The sequence below is a fragment of the Salmo salar genome, chromosome 01 (genome assembly GCF_965601325.2).
Source record: "Salmo salar chromosome 01, fSalSal1, whole genome shotgun sequence".
Lineage (NCBI taxonomy): Eukaryota > Metazoa > Chordata > Actinopteri > Salmoniformes > Salmonidae > Salmo > Salmo salar.
Window position 1 is genome coordinate 30,735,685 of NC_138291.1, and position 21,607 is coordinate 30,757,291.

The following is a 21,607-nucleotide window of genomic DNA, read 5'->3' on the forward strand; positions in this document are numbered from 1 at the left end:
TTCATGCTAGTGAGGGCCGAGAATCCACTCTCACATAAGTATGTGGTTGCAAAGGGTATCAGTGTCTTAACTGAGCAATTTGCCAAGGCAGGATACTCTGAGCGCAGCCCAATTCAAAAATCTGGCGGTGGCTTCTGATTAAATTACATTTTCACAGAACCTCTTGTTGCAATTTCGATGAGGCTCTCTTCTTCAGATATCGGTAAGTGGACTGGAGGCAGGGCATGAAAGGGATAACGAATCCAGTTGTTTGTGTCATCTGTTTCAGGAAAGTACCTGCGTAATTGCGCACCCAACTCACTAAGATGCTTCGCTATATCACATTTGACATTGTCCGTAAGCTTGAGTTCATTTGCACACAAAAAATCATACAATGACGGAAAGACCTGTGTGTTGTCCTTGTTAATGCAGACAGAGAAGAGCTCCAACTTCTTAATCAGCCTCAATTCTGTCCCGCACATTGAATATAGTTGTGGAGAGTCCCTGTAATCCTAGATTCAGGTGAGATAAAACATCACCCAGATAGGCCAGTCGTGTGAGAAACTCGTCATCATGCAAGCGGTCAGACAAGTGAAAATCATGGTCAGTAAAGAAAACTTTAAGCTCGTCTCTCAATTCAAAATGTTTTGTCAATACTTTGCCCCATGATAACCAGCGCACTTCTGTATGTTGTATAAGTGTTACATGGTCGCTGCCCTTATCATTGTATAATGCAGAAAATACATGAGTTCAGGGGCCTTGCTTTAACAAAGTTAACCATTTTCACTGTAGTGTCAAATCATCTTTCAAGCTGTCAGGCATTCCCTTGGCAGAAAGAGCCTCCCGGTGGATGCTGCAGTGTACCAAGTGGCGTTGGGAGCAACTGCTTGCATGCACGTTACCACTCCACTATGTCTCCCTGTCATGGCTTTTGTGCCATCAGTACAGACACCAACATATCTTGACCACCAAAGTCCATTTGATGTCACAAAGCTGTCCAGCGCTTTAAAAATATATTCTCCTGTTGTCCCGGTTTCCAGTGGTTTGCAGAAGAGGATGTCTTCCTTAATTGACCACTCATAAACGTAACAGACATATACCAGGATCTGTGCCAAGCAGGGCATGTCTGTAGACTCATCCAGCTGTAACGCATATAATTCACTGTCTTGTATGCGAAGCAGTAATTGTTTCAAAACATCTCCTGCCATGTCACTGATGCGTGGTGACGCAGGTGTAGTATTGCTGGTAGTAGCAGTACTACCAGGAGAGATGGTAGGTGTGTCTATGGACGCGGGTCTTACTTTTTTTAACCATTTATCCATTTTCGAGCAAACTGAATGAGCAGCAGCTAAGTTTGGCTACATACGGACCATTAGTGGAATTCCCGCGAGAGAGTAACGGTTAATGTGATTGGATGTTAATTATTTGACTAGGCTACCTGTATTTGACATTTGTGTTGTTATTTCGCTGAACACTAGATGGTTTAATTTTATTTTTGGTAGTGAAACGAGGCTACTCAGGCGAGGGGGAAAAAAAACATCACCCAAATATATAGCCCTGTTGAAAAATGTAAATGGACTGTTTGAAAATGTGAATCACATTGGCGTACCCCAGTTTGGGAATAGCTGGGCTAATAGCAGTAAGACCAAATTCAATGTTTTACCAAATACTTTTTAATATTTTTTTTGATACCTTAAGGGATCCTAAAAAAATAATGATTATTAGAAGGCTAAGGGGTGGTTAGAGAACATACTCACCCTGGGTCCAGGTGTGACTGGGCTTCTGCTGCGAGGCAGTGGGGATGGGTCTGGTCTTGTCCCAGGAATGGTCCAGAATCAGTCTGGGTAATCCCTCACTTTGTAGCACTCCACTGAACAAAGAGACTCTCTCCCAGCCTGCCTTGATATTTCTCAAACTCACATATCCATGTATGTTGCACACACACACATTGCCCAGCCGTGGCAAACATCCTTTGAAGACCAAAGTGAAGCGTGTTCTCTTTTTAAAGTAGACAAACACTCAAATCAAAAGGAATTGGATGTGAGGGGAGGTAGCCCTTCCATGCTGAAACTAGCTATTGGTGATTCCCTCTGTGTGTTAGACTAGAACTATCAGTTAGACTACATCACAACATTATATCATAGCCACGTTTGTTTGCAAAACTGTGAACATTGGTTGAGTTGAATGACTTTAGGATTCAATTATCCTCTGGTTCATGGAAGTAGATGTCTGAGTGCTGTACCTTTTTTAGTCTGTGTGTGTGTGTGTGTGTGTGTGTGTGTGTGTGTGTGGGGGGGGGGGGGGGGGGGGGGGGGTTTGTCCACAGCTGCCACAATCCGCCATGTCTGCTTGCGGTTGACCGTTAGAGAATCTCTCCAACTTGGTCCAGCTTTCAGCGCCATCTTAAATAAAACGTCCCATCGCCACAGGGGTGAGATATGGCCCGCAGAGCAGCTGACATACATGATGAGGCTGACGTGCTCCTAATGAGAGAGCGGGGGACACACACAACACAAACACAAACACAACAACACAACACAACACAAACACAACACAAACACAACACACACACACACACACACACACACACACACACACACACACTCACTCACTCACTCACTCACTCACTCACTCACTCTCAGGCAAATGAGGGTGGAAAGTTTATCCCTAAACACAGATGTGTACCTTGCTAAAATACCCAGGGTCCTCTTTGGCTTGACTCCACTCTACTCAGGGAATGGAATCCAAAGGCCTTAGTGTGCATGTACACACACACATTCGGTGCATGTTTGCGCAGGCTTGTTTTCCTTGGTAGTATGCTGTCCTCTACAATGACCTCTGTTAGATAGTCATACTCCTCATTGCAGGCCAAGCTGTGTCTGGCAGACTGGCTGGACCTGTTCTACTGGGGATGTTCTCGGCTACAGATACACCACACAGCTACTTTCCCCTAACACTTCATTGTTTTTCTTCCTCATTTTTCCTCCTCTTGCTGCTTCACTGAACCATTGTTCCCAGGTGTGTGCTGGGGTTTTTACAGTTCTGATTATATATGTTGTTTGGCATGCATGATGCATGTATGTTTCCATTTATGCCTCACAAAAGTGATTGATGTTAATTTTGACTGGTGTGTCATTCAGAGCTCGAAGGCCGTCCTGTCTTATGTGAGAGAGGGCTCGACCCTTCACCTTTGCCCTTTGCTCTTATATTCCAGTGTTGGCACGTAGACTCATGGCTGCGGGGCAGTGAGGTGTGGGCTTGGGGGACTCTGGGGGGGGGGGGGGGTAAAAGAGAGTTCCTGTCCCCCCAGTCCATGATTGGCACCAGCATCTGTGGGCATTCATTCACACTTGTGCCCCTGGTTTGGCCCTGTTGTGCTTGGCCCTAGCACCCCACGGGCATGCCAGCCCAGCCCTGGGGAAAAAGGAGTTGTCAGCTTTAAGGGCTTTGCGAGGGGGCAGCTGCTGCCTGCAGGACGGTTATATTTAACCCTGCGAGGGAAGGGGAGGAACGGGTGTTTACACTTGCTACTTGTGGGCCAGAGGGGGGCACAAAGCTCTTTATCTACACCCGGGTAGGGGTGGCAGTGAGGGGGTAGGAGGATCGCACAGTGGAGGATTTGACCCTCTCACTCGCTCAGGTGGTCCTAACTCTGGTCATTAGAGTCCCTAATACAATTCCACACAGTGGCTGTCTTCCTCCCGCCGCCTCGCTCTGTTTTGATTGTAGCAATTATCACTGGGCCATTAGTGAAGGGAGCCCCCTGAGGCTCTGCCTGGGTTACATGGAGCTCAGCTGAAGTTACCCATGAACAAGGTGTGTGTGTGTGTGTGTGTGTGTGTGTGTGTGTGTGTGTGTGTGTGTGTGTGTGTGTGTGTGTGTATTGGGGGTGTTTTGAGCGGAGGTGCTGATGAAGGGGTTTATCTCCAGCGACCTTGGGACGTCCTGCAGAGGGAGAGCCAGCAGTGTGTGTGTGTCTGGTAGTGATACGGCTCCCTGGGGGTAGAGTGTGTGTGTGTGTGTGATATCAGATCTCGTGCCCAGCTGTAAATTAGGCTTGGCCTTGAACACTGACTAAGTATCTCCTATGTTTGAGTGTGTTCTGCTTTTCTACAACCATATGCTGGCTATTTATTTCTAGATCTTGAGAGGTGAATAAACCTGATGTTTAAGAACGGCAGCAGGTAGGCTAGTGGTTAGAGCGTTGGACTAGTAACCGAAAGGTTGCAAGATCAAATCCCCAAGCTGACAAGGTAAAAATCTGTCGTTCTGCCCCTGATTTTAAGGCAGTTAACCCACTGTTCCTAGGCCGTCATTGAAAATAAGAATTTGTTCTTAACTGACTTGCCTAGTTAAATAAAGGTACAAAATATATGTAGGCCTGACGTGGACTGTACCGGTGAACTGGAACTGGAAGGGAGTATGCTATGATTTCCTCAAGTTCACTTCCCCTGTGATTTTATTAAGATGGATGTTCCCAAGAGTTTTACTTTAGTGTCACAGGGGACTTTTTGGGTAATCTTAAACACAGACACATTTACACACACTCACAAATATACACACTTTTTCCCCTTGTTGTAAGATGGGCCTCTTTTTAATGTTGAAGGCAGATGTTTGTGTTGGCCCTGTGGTAGTGCTGTTGTAGAGACCCGTAGTCCTCCTCTGTCCCGCTGGGGTCCTCTCTCTCTTTGCCCTATATGCCTCGCTCGCACGCTCTCTCTCTGCCCTCTATCGCTCGCTTGCTCGGCCTCTCTCTCTCTCTCTCGGCCCCTCTCTCTCTCGGCCCTTCTCTCTCGGCCCCTCTCTCTCTCGGCCCCTCTCTCTCTCTCTCTGCCCTATATGCCTCGCTCGCACGCTCTCTCGCTGCCCTCTATCGCTCGCTTGCTCGGTCTCTCTCTCTCTCGGCCCCTCTCTCTCTCGGTCCTCGCTCTCTCGGCCCCTCTCTCTCGGACTCGCTCTCTCGCGTGCTCTCGGCCTCGCGCTCTCGGCCCCTCTCTCTCGGCCTCGCCCTCGCTCTCTCGCCCTCGCTCTCTTGGCATCGCTCTCGCGCCCTCTCAGCCTTGCTCTCTGGCGCGCTCTCGGCCTTGCTCTCTGTCGCGTTCTCGGCCTCGCTCTCTGGCGCACTCTCTGGCGCGCTCTCTGGCGCGCTCTCGGCCTCGCTCTCTGGCGCGCCTCGCCTCGCTCTCTGGGGCGCTCTCGGCCTCGCTCTCTGGCGCGCTCTCGGCCTGGCTCTCTGGCGTGCTCTCGGCCCCTCTCTCTCTCGGCCCCTCTCTCTCTCGGCCTCGCTTTCTCGGCCCCTCTCTCTCGGCCGCTCTCTCGCGTGCTCTCGGCCTCGCGCTCTCGGCCTCGCGCTCTCGGCCCCTCTCTCTCGGCCTCGCTCTCTTGGCCTCGCTCCCTCGCCCTCTCGCCCTCGCTCTCTTGGCCTCGCTCCCTCGCCCTCTCGCCCTCGCTCTCTTGGCCTCGCCCTCGCTCTCTCGCCCTCGCTCTCTTGGCATCGCTCTCGCGCGCTCTCAGCCTTGCTCTCTGGCGCGCTCTCGGCCTTGCTCTCTGTCGCGCTCTCGGCCTCGCTCTCTGGCGCGCTCTCGGCCTCGCTCTCTGGCGCGCTCTTGGCCTTCGCTCTCTGGCGCGCTCTCGGCCTCGCTCTCTGGCGCGCTCTCGGCCTCGCTCTCTGGCGCGCTCTCGGCCTCGCTCTCTGGCGCGCTCTCGGCCTCGCTCTCTGGTGCGCTCTCGGCCTCGCTCTCTGGCGTGCTCTCGGCCCCTCTCTCTCTCGGCCCCTCTCTCTCTCGGCCTCGCTTTCTCGGCCCCTCTCTCTCGGCCGCTCTCTCGCGTGCTCTCGGCCTCGCGCTCTCGGCCTCGCGCTCTCAGCCCCTCTCTCTCGGCCTCGCTCTCTTGGCCTCGCTCCCTCGCCCTCGCTCTCTCGGTCTCGCTGTCTTGGCCTCGCTCTCGCGCTCTCTCGGCCATGCTCTCTGGCGCGCTTTCGGCCTCTCTCTGGCGCGCTTTCGGCCTCTCTCTCTGGCGCGCTCTCGGCCTCGCTCTCTGGCGCGCTCTCGGCCTCGCTCTCTGGCGCGCCCTCGGCCTCGCTCTCTGGCGCGCCCTCGGCCTCGCTCTCTGGCGCGCTCTCGGCCTCGCTCTCTGGCGCGCTCTCGGGCCTCGCTCTCTGGCACGCTCTCGGCCTCGCTCTCTGGCCTCGCTCTCTCGGCCTCGCGCTCTCTCTCTCTCTCTCTCTCTCTCAGCATCGCTCTCTCTCTGTCTCTGTCGGCATCTCTCTTTCTCTCTCTGTTGTTCCACTCCTCTCTCTCTCTGCCGCTCTCTCTGCCGCTCTCGCTCTCTCTCTGTTCCACTCCTCGCTCTCTCAGTTGTTCCACTGTGCTGACAGAGTAATTGCCGGAGAGCTCAGAAAACAAGCATATCCACTGATCCACACTGCTTTTAATAGAACGTGATGATAGAACGTTCATGATTGAAAGTTGGGTGCGCGGGGGACTCCTTTCACACGTGCAGGAGAGACACGAGCATTAAGACTTATTAACTGTTGATGTTTCTTTGACTCATTTGAAGATTTGGTTGCAGATATGATGCTACCTGTGACCTGTTATGTATGTGATCATCATTCTCTCTGGTCTTGTCTGGCCTGCACCAAGGCAGCTTAATGTCTGGCAGTTGTAAACCAGTTAGCCTACCCCTTGTCATTCAACACTAACAGTTGTTGGGTATTGTTTTTCAATCCCATTGTACTGTCTGTAGGCTGCAGTCAGTGAATGAACTGGATACTGCCACTACTGACACACTGCTCTAGACCAGGGGTTCCCAAACGCTTTCACGAAGGGCCCCCTTCCAGCATTGGGGAATATCCTTCTTCAACCTCTTCAAAGTGCCTGAACTTTTAGCCTAGGCATATCCAATGTATTGGTCCCACATACAAATTAACTGTTTACAAAAACAATATAAAAATAACATGAAAAAATATATAAAAATGTCTTATCAAACAAACTTGGTTACACACGCGTCCTTCACTAAAAAAGGTTAAAAAAATAGAAATAAGCTGAACTATTTACAAATGGCATTCGTGTTCGTATTACATCCCAGGTGTAGATGATTAGGTTTCACTTTTACCATAGCTCGTGCATGTTGTGATAGTCTTTGAAGCAGTCCTCTCTGCCAGGAAACAAAAACCGAACTGGCATTTCGGACAGGAGATCTGGCATTTCACCCTCTCCCCTCCCCCCTGTGTTTTGTGCAATGCTTGCAGTTGTTCCTTTTTGTCTTTTGGCATGTGTGTGTTGGATAGTGTCGCTCACCTGGAGTGGAGGCTATTGTAATGGTTGTGAGGTTGCTTTGGGCCCCCAATTCAGCATTTTCCAACACCAGCGAGGGTTGACCTTTTTGCTTTGACCATCTGCTTGTGGAGAATGAAATAATTTACTGTAGCTATGTCCACAAAGTGGTAAAAAAAAGTATTCGGCTACTACCAGGTCCTCCACAAGACCAGGAAGTACTATATCAGAGCATCAGATAGGTTAACATTCCCCATGCTGGAATTGTAGTCTATCACAGGAATGGGGACATTCTTCCTCCCTTATGCCCCAGTGACATTTTTCACCCTCCTAGAGACGTGGTCGTTATTGAATGCCCTATGCTGTGTGGTGAGCATGGTTACTTCCCTAGTGTCCTTCCATTTCACAAAAAGCAGCTTGTTTCAGTGTATGGTCCCCCTCTCCACTGTCTTTGTCGTTTACCTTGGTCTTGGAGAAACCGATTCTGTTAGGGGCTTGTGGCACCATTCTTCCTATTTTCTTTTTAAGAGGTCTATGAAAGCATGGGACCAGTATAAAAATTGTCCACAAAGAGCTTGTACCCACTGCCAAGTAAGGGGAAGTCCATCAGCTGAATGACAGAGTCATAACTTAGGCCCTTCCCAGTGGGTGTGAAAGCCTTCATAGATGAAAAAGTTCCACGTGTAGATAGTCTGAATCGGCTCGCACAAAGAGCTTGTAGCCCCATTTGGTCGGCTTATTTGTCATATATTGCTTCAAGCCAATTGGAGCCTTGAGGCAACCATGCGCTCATCTATAGAAAGATTTTGAGCAGACTGGAAGTAAGTTTTGCATGCAACCACAATGTCATGATAAAGGAGCTTTACTCTTGCAAGACGATCCTACCCTGCAGCCCCCTTCTTCTGTCATTCTCCCTTTTGTGGGTCACTCATGTAAAGAGTACAGTTGATGGCCAAGAATCGGTTTTCACTCATGATGGAGGTGGGGAACTGGAACTGATAGTGGGGATTTGCTCCAGTTGTCAACTAGTCTTGATAACTTTACCAGTCCCATGTAAATCACCCAGGAAATGTAGTTGAGCATGTCATCCATGGTGACAGGTTTCCAGGACATCTTCCTTCCACCCTGCTGCTTCTTGTCCCCATACTTGTTGGTATTACTAATTAGTGTTCCCAGTACAGAGGTGGTAAAGTAGAGCTGAAACAGCTGTAAGGGGGTGTATGTTTCATCACTAACCAACTGTGGGCCTTCAGGTCGTTTGTGGGCCTTCAGGTCGTCAACCTAAATTGTTCTGGCTCCTGATCTTCAAGGACCGTATGCCACCTGTCCTCAGTTTCATATCCCTCTGTTGTACTGCTTCCACTGCCTCTCCCTCTTCTCTGTTGAGGCCTAGATCTCCTCCCTGCCCCCGCACCTCCAGATGAACTTGCAGGGAGGGGAGTGGTGCCAGGGCCTGCAGTTGGGGTGGTTGAAGAGGAGTGAGGTCTTTGTCGAGTGGTGGATGTAGAACCACCAGACGGGGTGATTGACACAGCAGTGGGGGATGTAGAACCACCAGACGGGGTGATTGACACAGCAGTGGGGGATGTAGAACCATCAGACGGGGTGATTGACACAGCAGTGGTGGATGTAGAACCACCAGACGGGGTGATTGACACAGCAGTGGGGGATGTAGAACCATCAGACGGGGTGATTGACACAGCAGTGGGGGATGTAGAACCATCAGACGGGGTGATTGACACAGCAGTGGGGGATGTAGAACCATCAGACGGGGTGATTGACACAGCAGTGGGGGATGTAGAACCATCAGACGGGGTGATTGACACAGCAGTGGGGGATGTAGAACCACCAGACGGGGTGATTGACACAGCAGTGGTGGATGTAGAACCACCAGACGGGGTGATTGACACAGCAGTGGGGGATGTAGAACCATCAGACGGGGTGATTGACACAGCAGTGGGGGATGTAGAACCATCAGACGGGGTGATTGACACAGCAGTGGGGGATGTAGAACCATCAGACGGGGTGATTGACACAGCAGTGGGGGATGTAGAACCATCAGACGGGGTGATTGACACAGCAGTGGGGGATGTAGAACCATCAGACGGGGTGATTGACACAGCAGTGGGGGATGTAGAACCATCAGACGGGGTGATTGACACAGCAGTGGGGGATGTAGAACCACCAGACGGGGTGATTGACACAGCAGTGGGGGATGTAGAACCATCAGACGGGGTGTTTGACACAGCAGTGGGGGATGTAGAACCACCAGACGGGGTGATTGACACAGCAGTGGGGGATGTAGAACCATCAGACGGGGTGATTGACACAGCAGTGGGGGATGTAGAACCATCAGACGGGGTGATTGACACAGCAGTGGTGGATGTAGAACCATCAGACGGGGTGATTGACACAGCAGTGGGGGATGTAGAACCATCAGACGGGGTGATTGACACAGCAGTGGGGGATGTAGAACCATCAGACGGGGTGATTGACACAGCAGTGAAGGGTGAAGACCTTGACCAGCGGGGGCGCTAGCTGGGGAGGGGTGGCTCCCAAACGTCATCATCCAAATAATCTGCATCCTCCACTCTGTGGTGAATAAAATAAAGGGATATATTGTTGTAAGACACACAGAGTTACAGTTGACTACATTTACAAAACGACATTACTGTAAAGTAAAAACACCAAGCCTAAACTTTCTGTACAGTGACTCACACAATGCAACAGTAACACTTAGGAGACAAAGGCAGAGGTGAGAACCACAAATCATTAATGGCCATGAGAGTTTAGTGGCCTCTCCAAAGTTACAAGGATGAAACTTAGAACGGCAAACAGTGAACTAATATGAAACAGACAATAACTACTTTGGAATTATATAACATGTAACAAGTAAACAAGCCTATGTAACAAGTAATTTCTATGTAAACTAAATCCAAAGCACAAAAAGCAGACAAATTATAAAAAAAAAAATGCATATAGTAAATGAGCTATTATAAAGTCATGAATATAATTTAATTACAGATCTTAAAGTGGATCCAATCCTTCTAGAAAGAAATCTTCGTCGGCCGAGTCGAAATCCTCGTTGTCCAAATCGCTCCCCTGATCCGAGTCCGACTCCGGCATTTTATTCAGAACTTCTATGTCAGTTATTTATAGCTGCTGCTGCCTTTTAGCTTTCTGTTCGGTATTCTTAGTTTTTCCCGTATTTGTATTTTTTTTTTAAGCCATCTTTTATGCTAAACCAATGAAATGAAAACGATGAAATCTGTGTACGATGTAATGTAGCATTCTCAGTGCGTCTCGTCTCTGAACCAGGTAGCAACAGTTCGCATTACGCATAAAAGGTTCTAGGCCTTGTTTTGTCCCACCCAGGTCAACTGCATATCCCTGGAAAGCTTATCTCATTGGCTACAAGACTGTCAAGGTGCCATAGTAGCCAATTCCCTGTGTAATGGATGCCTACAGCGTATGCAGGCAACATCATATTTTTGATGCACAAAGATATAGTCACTCGGTGGTGACTATGTATGGCTTAATGGCAACATAAAATGATATAATCAGATAACATTGGCAATAAGCTAGATGTGTTCCTACCAACCTAAGGATGAATTTGATACCCCCATGTAGCTATAGGTCAAACACAGACAAATGGAAGCTTACAGTGCATTAGGAAACAACTATTCAGACTCCTTGACCTTTTCCACATTTGTGACGTTACAGCCTTATTCGAGAATGTATTAAATTGTTGTTTATTCCTCATCAATAACCCATAATGACAAAACAAAAACAAGTTTTAGAATTTTTTGCAAGTTTATTGAAAGTAAAAAAACATATCACATTTACATAAGTATTCAGACACTTTACTCAATACGTGGTTGAAGCATCTTTGGGAGCGATTACAGCCTTGAGTCTTCTTGGGTATGACGCTACAAGATTGGCACACCTATATTTGGAGAGTTTCTCCTGTTCTTCTCTGCAGATCCTCTCAAGCTCTGTGAGGTTGGATGGGGAGTGTCGCTGCACAGCTATTTTCAGGTCTCTCCAGAGATTTTCAAGTCCAGGCTCTGGCTGGGCCACTCAAGGACATTCAAAGACTTGTCCCGAAGCCACTCCTGCGTTGTCTTGGCTGTGTGCTTAAGGTCTTTGTCCTGTTGGAAGGTGAACCTTCGCCCCAGTCTGAGGTCCTGAGCGCTCTGGAGCAGGTTTTCATCAAGGATCTATCTGTACTTTGCTCTGTTCATCTTTCCCTCGATCCTGACTAGTCTCCCAGTCCTTGCCGCTGAAAAACATCCCCTCAGTGCTGCCACCACCATGCTTCACCGTAGGGATGGTGCCAGGTTTCCTCCAGATGTGACACTTGGCATTCAGGCTAAAGAGTTCAATCTTGGTTTCATCAGAGCAGAGAATCTTGTTTCTCATGGTCTGAGAGTCCTTAACCTCTTACATCTAGACGTTCCGCTAGCGGAACACCTGCTCCAATATCCAATGATAGGCGTGGCGCGAATTACAAATTCCTCAAAAATACAAAAACTTCAATTTTTCAAACATATGACTATTTCACAGCATTTTAAAGACAAGACTCTCCTTTATCTAACCACACTGTCCGATTTCAAAAAGGCTTTACAGCGAAAGCAAAACATTAGATTATGTCAGCAGAGTACCAAGCCAGAAATAATCAGACACCCATTTTTCAAGCTAGCATATAATGTCACAAAAAACAAAACCACAGCTAAATGCAGCACTAACCTTTGATGATCTTCATCAGATGACAACCCTAGGACATTATGTTATACAATGCATGCATGTTTTGTTCAATCAAGTTCATATTTATATCAAAAACCAGCCTTTTACATTAGCATGTGACGTTCAGAACTAGCATACCCCCCGCAAACATCCGGTGAATTTACTAAATTACTCACGATAAACGTTCACAAAAAACATAACAATTATTTTAAGAATTATAGATACAGAACTCCTCTATGCACTCGATATGTCCGATTTTAAAATAGCTTTTCGGTGAAAGCACATTTTGCAATATTCTCAGTAGATAGCCCAGCCATCACGGCTAGCCATTTAGACACCGACCAAGTTTAGCCCTGATCAAACTCCGATTTACTATTACAAAAGTTTCATTACCTTTGTTGTCTTCGTCAGAATGCACTCCCAGGACTGCTACTTCAATAACAAATGTTGGTTTGGTCCAAAATAATCCATCGTTATATCCGAATAGCGGCGTTTTGTTCGTGCGTTCCAGACACTATCCGAAATGGTAAAGAAGGGTCGTGCGCATGGCGCAATTCGTGACTAAAAAATTCTAAATATTCCATTACCGTACTTCGAAGCATGTCAACTGCTGTTTAAAATAAATTTTTATGCCATTTTTCTCGTAGAAAAGCGATAATATTCCGACCGGGAATCTCCTTTTCGGCAATCAGAGTAAAAAATCACAAAGACGGGGGAAGCCAGGTCACGCGCCTAAGCCCACAGTCCCTTGATCGGCCACTTGAGAAAGGCGATAATGTGTTTCAGCCTGGGGCTGGGATGACGACATTCAGGTTTTTCCCGGGCTCTGAGCGCCTATGGACGACGTAGGAAGTGTCACGTTAGAGCAGAGATCCTTAGTAAAAGATAGAGATGGCAAAGAAGTTCCAGAAATGGTCAGACAGGCCACTTCCTGTAAAGGAATCTCTCAGGTTTTGACCTGCCATTTGAGTTCTGTTATACTCACAGACACCATTCAAACAGTTTTAGAAACGTTAGGGTGTTTTCTATCCATATATAATAAGTATATGCATATTCTAGTTACTGGGTAGGATTAGTAACCAGATTAAATCGGGTACGTTTTTTATCCAGCCGTGAAAATACTGCCCCCTAGCCATAAGAGGTTAAGGTGCCTTTTGGCAAACTCCAAGTGTGCTGTTGTGCCTTTTACTGAGGAGTGGCTTCAGTCTGGCCACTCTACCATTACTGCCTGATTGGTGGAGTGCTGCAGAGATGGTTGTCCTTCTGGAAGATTCTTCCATCTCCACAGAGGAACTCTGGAGCTCTATCAGAGTAACCATCGGGTTCTCAGTCACCTCCCTGACCATTGGCCTACTCCCCCGATTTCTCAGTTTGGTCGGGCGGCCAGCTCTAGGAAGAGTCTTGGTGGTTCCAAATTTCTTCCATTTAAGAATGATGGAGGCCACTGTGTTGTTGGGATCGTTCAATGATACAGAAATGTTTTGGTACCCTTCCCCAGATCTGTGCCTCAACACAATCCTGTCTCGGTGCATCCTGTTTCCATTGATCATCCTTGTGTGTCTCATAGCAAAGGGTCTGAATACTTACAGTACTTGTCAAAAGTTTGGACACACCTATTCCATTCCAGGTGACTACCTCATGAAGCTGGTTGAGAGACTACCAAGAGTGTGCAAAGCTGTCATCAAGGCAAAGGGTGGCTACTTTGAAGAATCTCAAATATAAAATATATTTTGATTTGGTAGCAGCCATCTTGAAATGAGGTCATCGGCTCGGCCTTCCCTTAAAAATGTGTATGCCCATTTATGGTAGTAAGTCACACCAAAGATTTTAAGGCACCAATCAATAGCCAACATACTCAGCTTTCTGCAGACACGCTGCTTTTGCAGACAGGGGCTACCGTTCTCATGCCAGTGAATTGAATAAAACAAATCTAATAGGGTCCCCAAATATGGGGACCCCCGCGCCCCACAATTTTGGAACCACTGCTCTAAACTACATTAGACGGGCTGGATGGGATGTGCTAGGGTGTAGCTTTGGGTGTCTGCATAGGGGGTTGGTATGCTTGAATAAATTGAGTTTCAGCTTGACCTACTCCTGTCTTGCTCGGGCTCCTCTGTGGGGATAATTCAACTTCCTGGTCCTGTCTCACAGGGGACTGCATCTGAATCATTAGTCATACTGTGGAGTTGCTTTTGGCCCAGATGGCAACCAATAATCAGATTCACATCGTTGGTATGATGCAGACACACAATTTAACAGGGGAGCTCAGTGTGTGTGGTGTAAAGGTCAGAGATGTACAGTATGTGTACGGGTTGGCTCTGGTCTGTCTGTCTCTGTAAAAAAAGAAAGGGATTTACTGCCCTTTCACCGGGGGGTGTGTGTGTGTGTGTGTGTGTGTGTGTGTGTGTGTGTGTGTGCCTCTCTCTCTGTCTCTCTCTCTGCCTCTCTCTCTGCCTCTCTCTCGCTTTCTACCTCGCTCTCACACACACACACTCTTAGTCTGTCTGGGTGAGTAATATAGTGCTGAAAGAAGATGGATGGGGAGAGTGGCTGGTCTGGGTTTGATTAGCTTGTGGTGGGGCAGCAGTGTTGTAGGGATGAATGGGAGGGGAGAGGCCGCCCAGGTCACTGGCATCACAGGGTTAAAGGTTGAGTGGCAGCAGCAGAGAAATGTGTGCGCATGTGAGGGAGAGTGTTTTTGTGTAGGAAATATGTGACTATTTGTGAGAAGTTTTGTTTGTTTGCATTTCCACTGAGAAATGTATTGATTTTATTATCACAGAATATAGTGCTATGTTAGATAACCCAATACCACTGAAAAATAGTTTTGAGCTGTTTTCACACTGGACTGTGTGTTGGTTGTTTTAGACCCAGCTTTGGTCATTCTATTTCATTGTCTGTGTTTGCCCGGCCAGCAGCATGCGTTAGAGCAGCAGTCTGATGCCAGAGGACACACGTTACTAGTTCAGTTGATTTTCATCAGCTCCACTCTCACTGTAATGTTCTGTGTCTCTCGCTCTCTTTCTCATCTGTCTACCCCCCGAGTCTGTTTTTGTTTAGACATGATCTCTGTTCCTTTAATTCTCTGTTTGTTTCATTGTCATCCAGACTGTCATTACTTTCCTTCCAGTCTAAATGCTTTAAAACCAGACTACGACTCAGTAGAGAACAAGGCCACCCGGCTGTGTGGAAAATCCCTTTATGGCGGCTAATGGCACCGGTCCAGATCGAACAGTGCTGCAAATGTCCTGAAGAAGGATCACATTTCTCGCTCAGTGACCACGGTCAAGGGCGTGAGAAACTGAAGTCAGTCTTTCGACTGTGAGGCAAGGCAGACATTTGAAACCCCTTTCAACCTTTATGGATTGGAAGAGAATATGTAGATATCAGATCTATTCAGCTGCCTGCTCAGGTCAAGCTTTTCACTTGATTGGAAGAGAAATTGCAGGTGACGTTAACTGGTTGGCACAGCATATTTTCTCATTAGAGGATAGCTACAGATTAATGTGGGTCGTTTGGCGTGCCTGCGAGTTTACCAAACGGCAGTGATGTCGTTTAGGTCATTTGGTTGGCCACCCACTGTGCCACACTGGTGTTTCTGGATGAATCCACTTAAAGCTCCCGTTGATTGGAGAGACACACACACACACACACCGGTTTGGTTTATTAGGATCCCCATTAGCCACTGCCCATGCAGCAGCTACTATTCCTGGGGTCTACATAAAATGTAGAAATGCATGACAAAGTACAGAAAATTTCATTTCAAAAATGTAATTCACTTTTTTAAATCAATAAACATAAATTGAAAAGACACCAAGAGACAACAAAATACTATTTCCACATGATTCATATATACAATCTTATATACAGTTAAATTAGATATTTAGAAAGAGGAGAGGCACTGTGATTCATGTTATTTTTTCAACTTTAGTGGCAGAGCATTCCACAATGACGGAGGTCTTTACATTATCTGAGAAACGCACTAAATCTGGTTTTGGTTTGGGTAAGGTGAAGAAACCCGTAGCGGCATGTGTGGTGGGGTATGTATGTCTGTTTTTAAAGTGTAAGCAAATAGATTGTACAAGTGGTTAGGCATTTTAACACACAAATGTTTCTTAAAAAGACAAGAAGAGAAGAAGTCAATTTCTCCTCAACCGAGAGACTTTCATGCATGTTGTTAGTTCCATGTGTGCAGTTAAGGACAAGGCGTGCTGCTTTGTTTTGAGCCAGCTGCAGCTTTGCTGGGTCTTTCTTTGATGCACCTGACTATTTTACAGGACAGTAATCAAGGTGCAACAAGATCAGAGCCTGAACAACTAGTACAGTTGATCTTTGTGTCAAATACGCATCTTTTATATTTTATAGCTTTGCCGCCCTCCTGTAAAGTTAATCTAATACATGAATCCCCGGGTCTTTATTGGTGGTCTTTGTTCTGTATTATGCATAATTACCTACCTTGTCCTCCACAGGATGGATTCTGGGTATTTATATTAGTAACTTTGGTTCAGGGTTTTGCCATCCATGACCAAATCTGGGGCCCCGGGCCACCTACCTCCAGGGCATGCAGTTTCATAGCTAATCTCATGCTATTCTACACATTTTGCCATGAGGCTGAGAAAATTTTGCAGTTTTAAAGCAAATTTCCTCCAATTCTACACATGACGTGTTCATATGCTATCTGGGGGGGCCACGACTTCCAGGGGCCACTCCTCAAATGATGTGTTCAGATGCTATCTGGGGGACCGTGACCTCCAAGGCCCCCCCCCCCCAGAGGAGGTCAGGTCCCCAGGGCATGTGCCCGGTTGGTAAACCGGCCCTGTCCCCATCCTAATGGCCATCAGAGGCTATTACTAAAGGTAGGCTACTTACAGTATTCAGGAGAATAGCTTTGTTTGCTGCTTAGCTCTTGCTGTCTGCATAAGATGTCCACTTTGGGAGCAGTATTGGACTTGCCAATATGGGTTGATATAACATTCCTTCTTACCTCTGAATTACTGGCCTGAATATGCGTCTTCCAAAATAAACATCTCTCAATGGAACCGAGACATGTAATTGTCAAACACAACTCAACTGACATACTCTATCAATGACCACAGGTTGTTTGGTGATGTTCACACCCAAAAATGTTTTTGACTGTAATGTGTCCTCTTTCCTGTGCTGCAGGGTCAGACTGTGTCGTTGCAGCTGGTGGCCTGTATAGAAGAGGTTCTGTACCGCTACCAGCCCATCAACAGCCACACCTACAGAACCCCCGTGCCTGAGCTGGAGCAGCTGGGACTTCTGGGGTAAGAACACACTTACACACCTAAAGGGTACAGCAGGATTTTTAGTTTTATTTATTTCACCTTTATTTAAACAGGTAGACCAGTTGAGAACAAGTTCTCATTTACAACTGTGACCTGGCCAAGATAAAGCAAAGCAGTGCGACAGAAACAACAACACAGAGTTACACATAAACAAATGTACAGTCAATAACACAAAAGAAAAGAAAAATAGAAAAATCTATGTACAGTGTGTGTAAATGTAGAAGAGTAGGGAGGTAGGCAATAAATAGGCCCTAGAGGCGAAAATAATTACAATTTAGCATTAACACTGGAGTGAAAGATATGCAGATGATGTGCAAGTAGAGATACCGGGGTGCAAGAGGGTAAGTAATAATATGGGGATGAGGTAGTTGGATGGGCTATTTACAGATTGGCTGTGTACAGGTACAGTGATCGGTAAGCTGTTCTGACAGCTGATGCTTAAAGTTAGAGAGGGAGATATAAGACTCCAGCTTCAGAGATTTTTGCAATTCGTTCCAGTCATTGGCAGCAGAGAACTGGAAGGAAAAGCAGGCAAAAGGAAGTGTTGGCTTTGGGGATGACCAGTGAGATATACCTGCTGGAGCGTGTGCTATGGGTGGGTGTTGCTATGGTGACCAGTGAGCTGAGAAAAGGCGGGGCTTTACCTAGCAAAGACTTATAGATGACCTGGAGCCAGTGGGTTTGGAGACGGATATGTAGTGAGGGCCAGCCAACGAGAGCATTCAGGTTGCAGTGGTGGGTAGTATATGGGGCTTTGGTGATAAAATGGATGGCACTGTGATACACTACATCCACTGTGGGAGACTATATCCAGAGAGAAGGATCTAGAGATGCCCAGTGATATGATACGTCCATAGGCACAGCACAGTAGTGGACATCATAAAATTAAAATGATTGTACAGACAGTCTGGGTGGCACAGTATACTTGTTGGGGACAGGGGGGTATGAGAGGGGAACAGAGGGTACAGGCTCGCCTGGAAGTCTGGGTCTTTTCTCTGGACTCCCCCTTGATTAGCTGTGAGAGGAGTGGTGGGGGGAGGGTTTTGTTCTAAGGGGCAAACAGCCAGCGTTCCCCTGTACCCAGCCCTGCCTTGCCTGGACCTCATTGTCCTTCAGCACACACAGGAAGTGCCTTCCCCAAAGCCGGGCCCCTGGGCCAATCGCTCCTCGACGCCATCGGCCCACTCCTCACAACACAGCCCATCCATCAGACCGCACCCAGCCCAACCGCCTGTCTGCACGGAGACAGGCTGGCACTAAGGCCCTCCCACCGGCCAGGAGAGCTCCAATTGGATAAGAGGGGTATATGCAGACAAATAAGGGCGTTCTCATTGGTGAAAAGAGATGAGCCTTTGTCATTTCCACCTCATAGTAACTGTCATTCAGCAGATATTTTATTTTCTGTGGCTTCCAGTTGATCATATTGCAATTTGCAAGGAAGATTTTCGAACCCTTGTGAGGGATAATGAGTTTCCATTGAGTTTAGTTTTTTTAATATGTAATAAAAAATGCCCTTTTGATTTCCATAATGAACTCCTGAACCGCCTAATTGAGGTAAAGCCTTCCTCCTTAATGGATTGCAGGAGAGTTTAGTAGAATAACTGGTTGTACTTTTACATTATGTTGTACGTTATGTATTATGCAGTGTAATGCTGAGGTTTTGCTTCTTTTGGCTAGGCTGATCAATATGCAGATGAAACACATCTCAAAATGTTTTGCCGCATGCTGGAGCTGACTGATGAGAGGGGGACGGAAGGGGGAAGAGGAGGGGGGGGGACAGGGGGTCTGGTGTCAGCAGTTCAGGGGTCCTGCAGGACTAGGGCTGGAGGGGAAGTGCTCTGCCACCTGAGATAAATTAGTCTCCTCAATGATGAACACCAGTCCCTCTGGCGCAGGCAGCGACCGACTACTGTAGCCCAGTCTGACAAATAAACAGCAACTCCCATGATGCAGTATGCTCTGTTAGCAGGAGCTGGAATTCTGCTGACACTTCTGCATTGTTGGCAGTTTTGGGATTCAGCTAAGTTCAGAGTTTATGCACACGCGGTGGTGGCACGCACGCGCGCACACACAGACACACACACACACACACACACACACACACACACACACACACACACACACACAGTCTCAGGCACACACCAAAAATGTGCACAGTGTCATACACATTCACATGTCCCACTCTGCATTTTTGGCCACAACAGAAGTGCTGTGATGTGGTGAGAGTTGAACGGCATGTGGAGAATAGAGGGAGGTTATGGAGAGGGTGGAGAGGTTGAAAGGGAGTTCTCCGGTGCAGGGATGGGCCAGAGTCTGTCTTCTGACCTATGGTGTGTGTGTGTGTGTGTGTGTGTGTGTGTGTGTGTGTGTGTGTGTGTGTGTGGTGTGTGTGTGTGTGTGTGTGTGTGTGTGTGTGTGTGTGTGTGTGTGTGTGAGAGAGAGAGTGAAGGGGTTATGGTTAGGGAAGGAGGGGCTGTCAGAGGGGCTAGGGTCTTGGTCTTATTTTAAACAGGGCTGTTTGTCTTGGTCAGGGCCCATGGTGACAGCAGCACCACTGGTGATTTGTCTTGGACAGGGGAGTCTGGAGGGACGGGAGAGTTGAGCGCATAGCCCCCCCCCCCGTGGCCCTGGGGCCTCTGGGGCCCGGCTCTGCACAGGATGCGAGCGGAGCCTTGCTTTTTATGCTAGGGCCTCCCTCCCCCCACTCACTCTGTGTGTGTGTGTTTCCCTCTCTCTCCGTCTCTTTCGCCTTGTCCCTTTGCCCCCCAAAAAACCGCAGGAGCGCTGTGCGGCTGCCAGGAAAAAGAAGGGCCACGCCTCTCTCTCTCGCTGTCTTTCCCTCTCTCTGCTGTACCTGAATAAATATGGGCTGTGCTCTTATTAAAGACAGCTGCTTCAATACTGGGGGAAAGAGAAAAGGCTGCATGTTCAGGCAATGGGGGCCTTTGAAAGTGTCCATTCAGCTTCTCCCCCCACCCCACACACGTACAATCTCAGAAACATACTTCCCCTGATGTGTGTACGTGCATGTCTGAATGCGTCTGTCTGTGTGTGTGTGCGAGAAACCACAGAACGGAGGAGGCCCCCTATAGTGTGAAGACATTTTATGAAAAGGAAGTGTCACTCATTCTGTCTCATTGATTGGCACATACACATGTCCATGCATTAACACAATATGCGCTGAAAATACCTGTTGCTGTGCATTACCGTAACATATTACAATGTGAATTCTCATAGGCCAGAGGATGAGGCCTTTTCCTCCGCTGTCACCTTGACCCCTGAAGGTGTAGTTTGACCAGGTAGCTTACTGTAGTCTGAGTACTGAGTGTGACCTGTCCATGTGTGTTCAGGACCGGTGTGGCTGGGTCAATACTGTCCCCTTCTGGAACGCTACCTCACCTCAGACCTGGTTCACTCCTAGTGACATGGCTGGGACCTGCAACTTGGAACGCACAGCAACCACAAACTGCAGAGGGACACTATATTTTAGTATCTGTGCTTCTGCTGCCTGTAGATAAAATAACCTGAATGATGGTATATGAACATGTGTTACTGTTTTGGAAGTTATGTCCATTTTGTGTGTTAGAGAAGGTTTGTTTTGGTCTTGAGTGTGTGTATCTTTGAGAAATGGAAAGAGGGAGCTTGTTTATGTGTCCTTGTCTTTGATGTCAGAACCTTTTTTCTCTGTGCGGCTGCGTGTGTGTGAGCATGCGCACATGCGGTTGTAAGTCTTTGAGGAATAGATGGAGTACATTTTGTGTGCTTACACATGTCTACTGTGTGTGTGTGTGTGTGTTTTCTGGTGCACTTCCTAAGCTCTGACTGTGTAGGCGATGAAAGACCCAAGTTCTCTGCCGCTCCGGAGAGAAGGGAGGGGGGAGTAAATCTTGGACAAGGACTAATCCTGTGTGAGGAAAGAGGGAGAAGGAGACATATTGGCAGCGCCATACTCAAAACTTCGACTAAAACCTCAAGTGCTGACAATGAAAGCTAGAAAGAGCAGTTGTTTGTATTGGCGCAGGTCACCCTGAAATTAGTCCATCACTGTGACAGCGGTTGCTCAATGTGCTACGCTAAATGCCAATGTGGATAATATTTTGAAGTTTTACCCCCTCATCCTCTTCTCCTCCCCTCCCCTCCCTGCTCTCCTTAATTGGTGGAAAAAGTGAGGTTTCTGTCGGGGGCGGTTGGTTGTTGGTTATGAGGCGGTCATCTCTCGTCGCTTGCTCGGAGTGAAGGGGAGCAGCTGAGCGATGGAACGGGGAGGGTGGGTGGGGTGTTTAGTCTGGAGCTCCTCTCCAG

General features: G+C 47.7%; 1 protein-coding gene across 5 annotated transcripts in view; it reads left to right on the forward strand.

Moving 5' to 3' along the window:
- The window catches only part of LOC106598880 (CDK-activating kinase assembly factor MAT1), a 64,527-nt gene that overhangs the window by 32,505 nt on the left and 10,415 nt on the right, over positions 1–21,607 (forward strand). For all 5 annotated transcript variants that reach the window (XM_082973520.1, XM_082973518.1, XM_082973519.1 and 2 more), the window contains one exon: positions 17,163–17,284. In XM_082973520.1, coding sequence (XP_082829646.1) covers positions 17,163–17,284 — 122 coding nt within the window. The remainder of the gene's footprint in view (positions 1–17,162; positions 17,285–21,607) is intronic.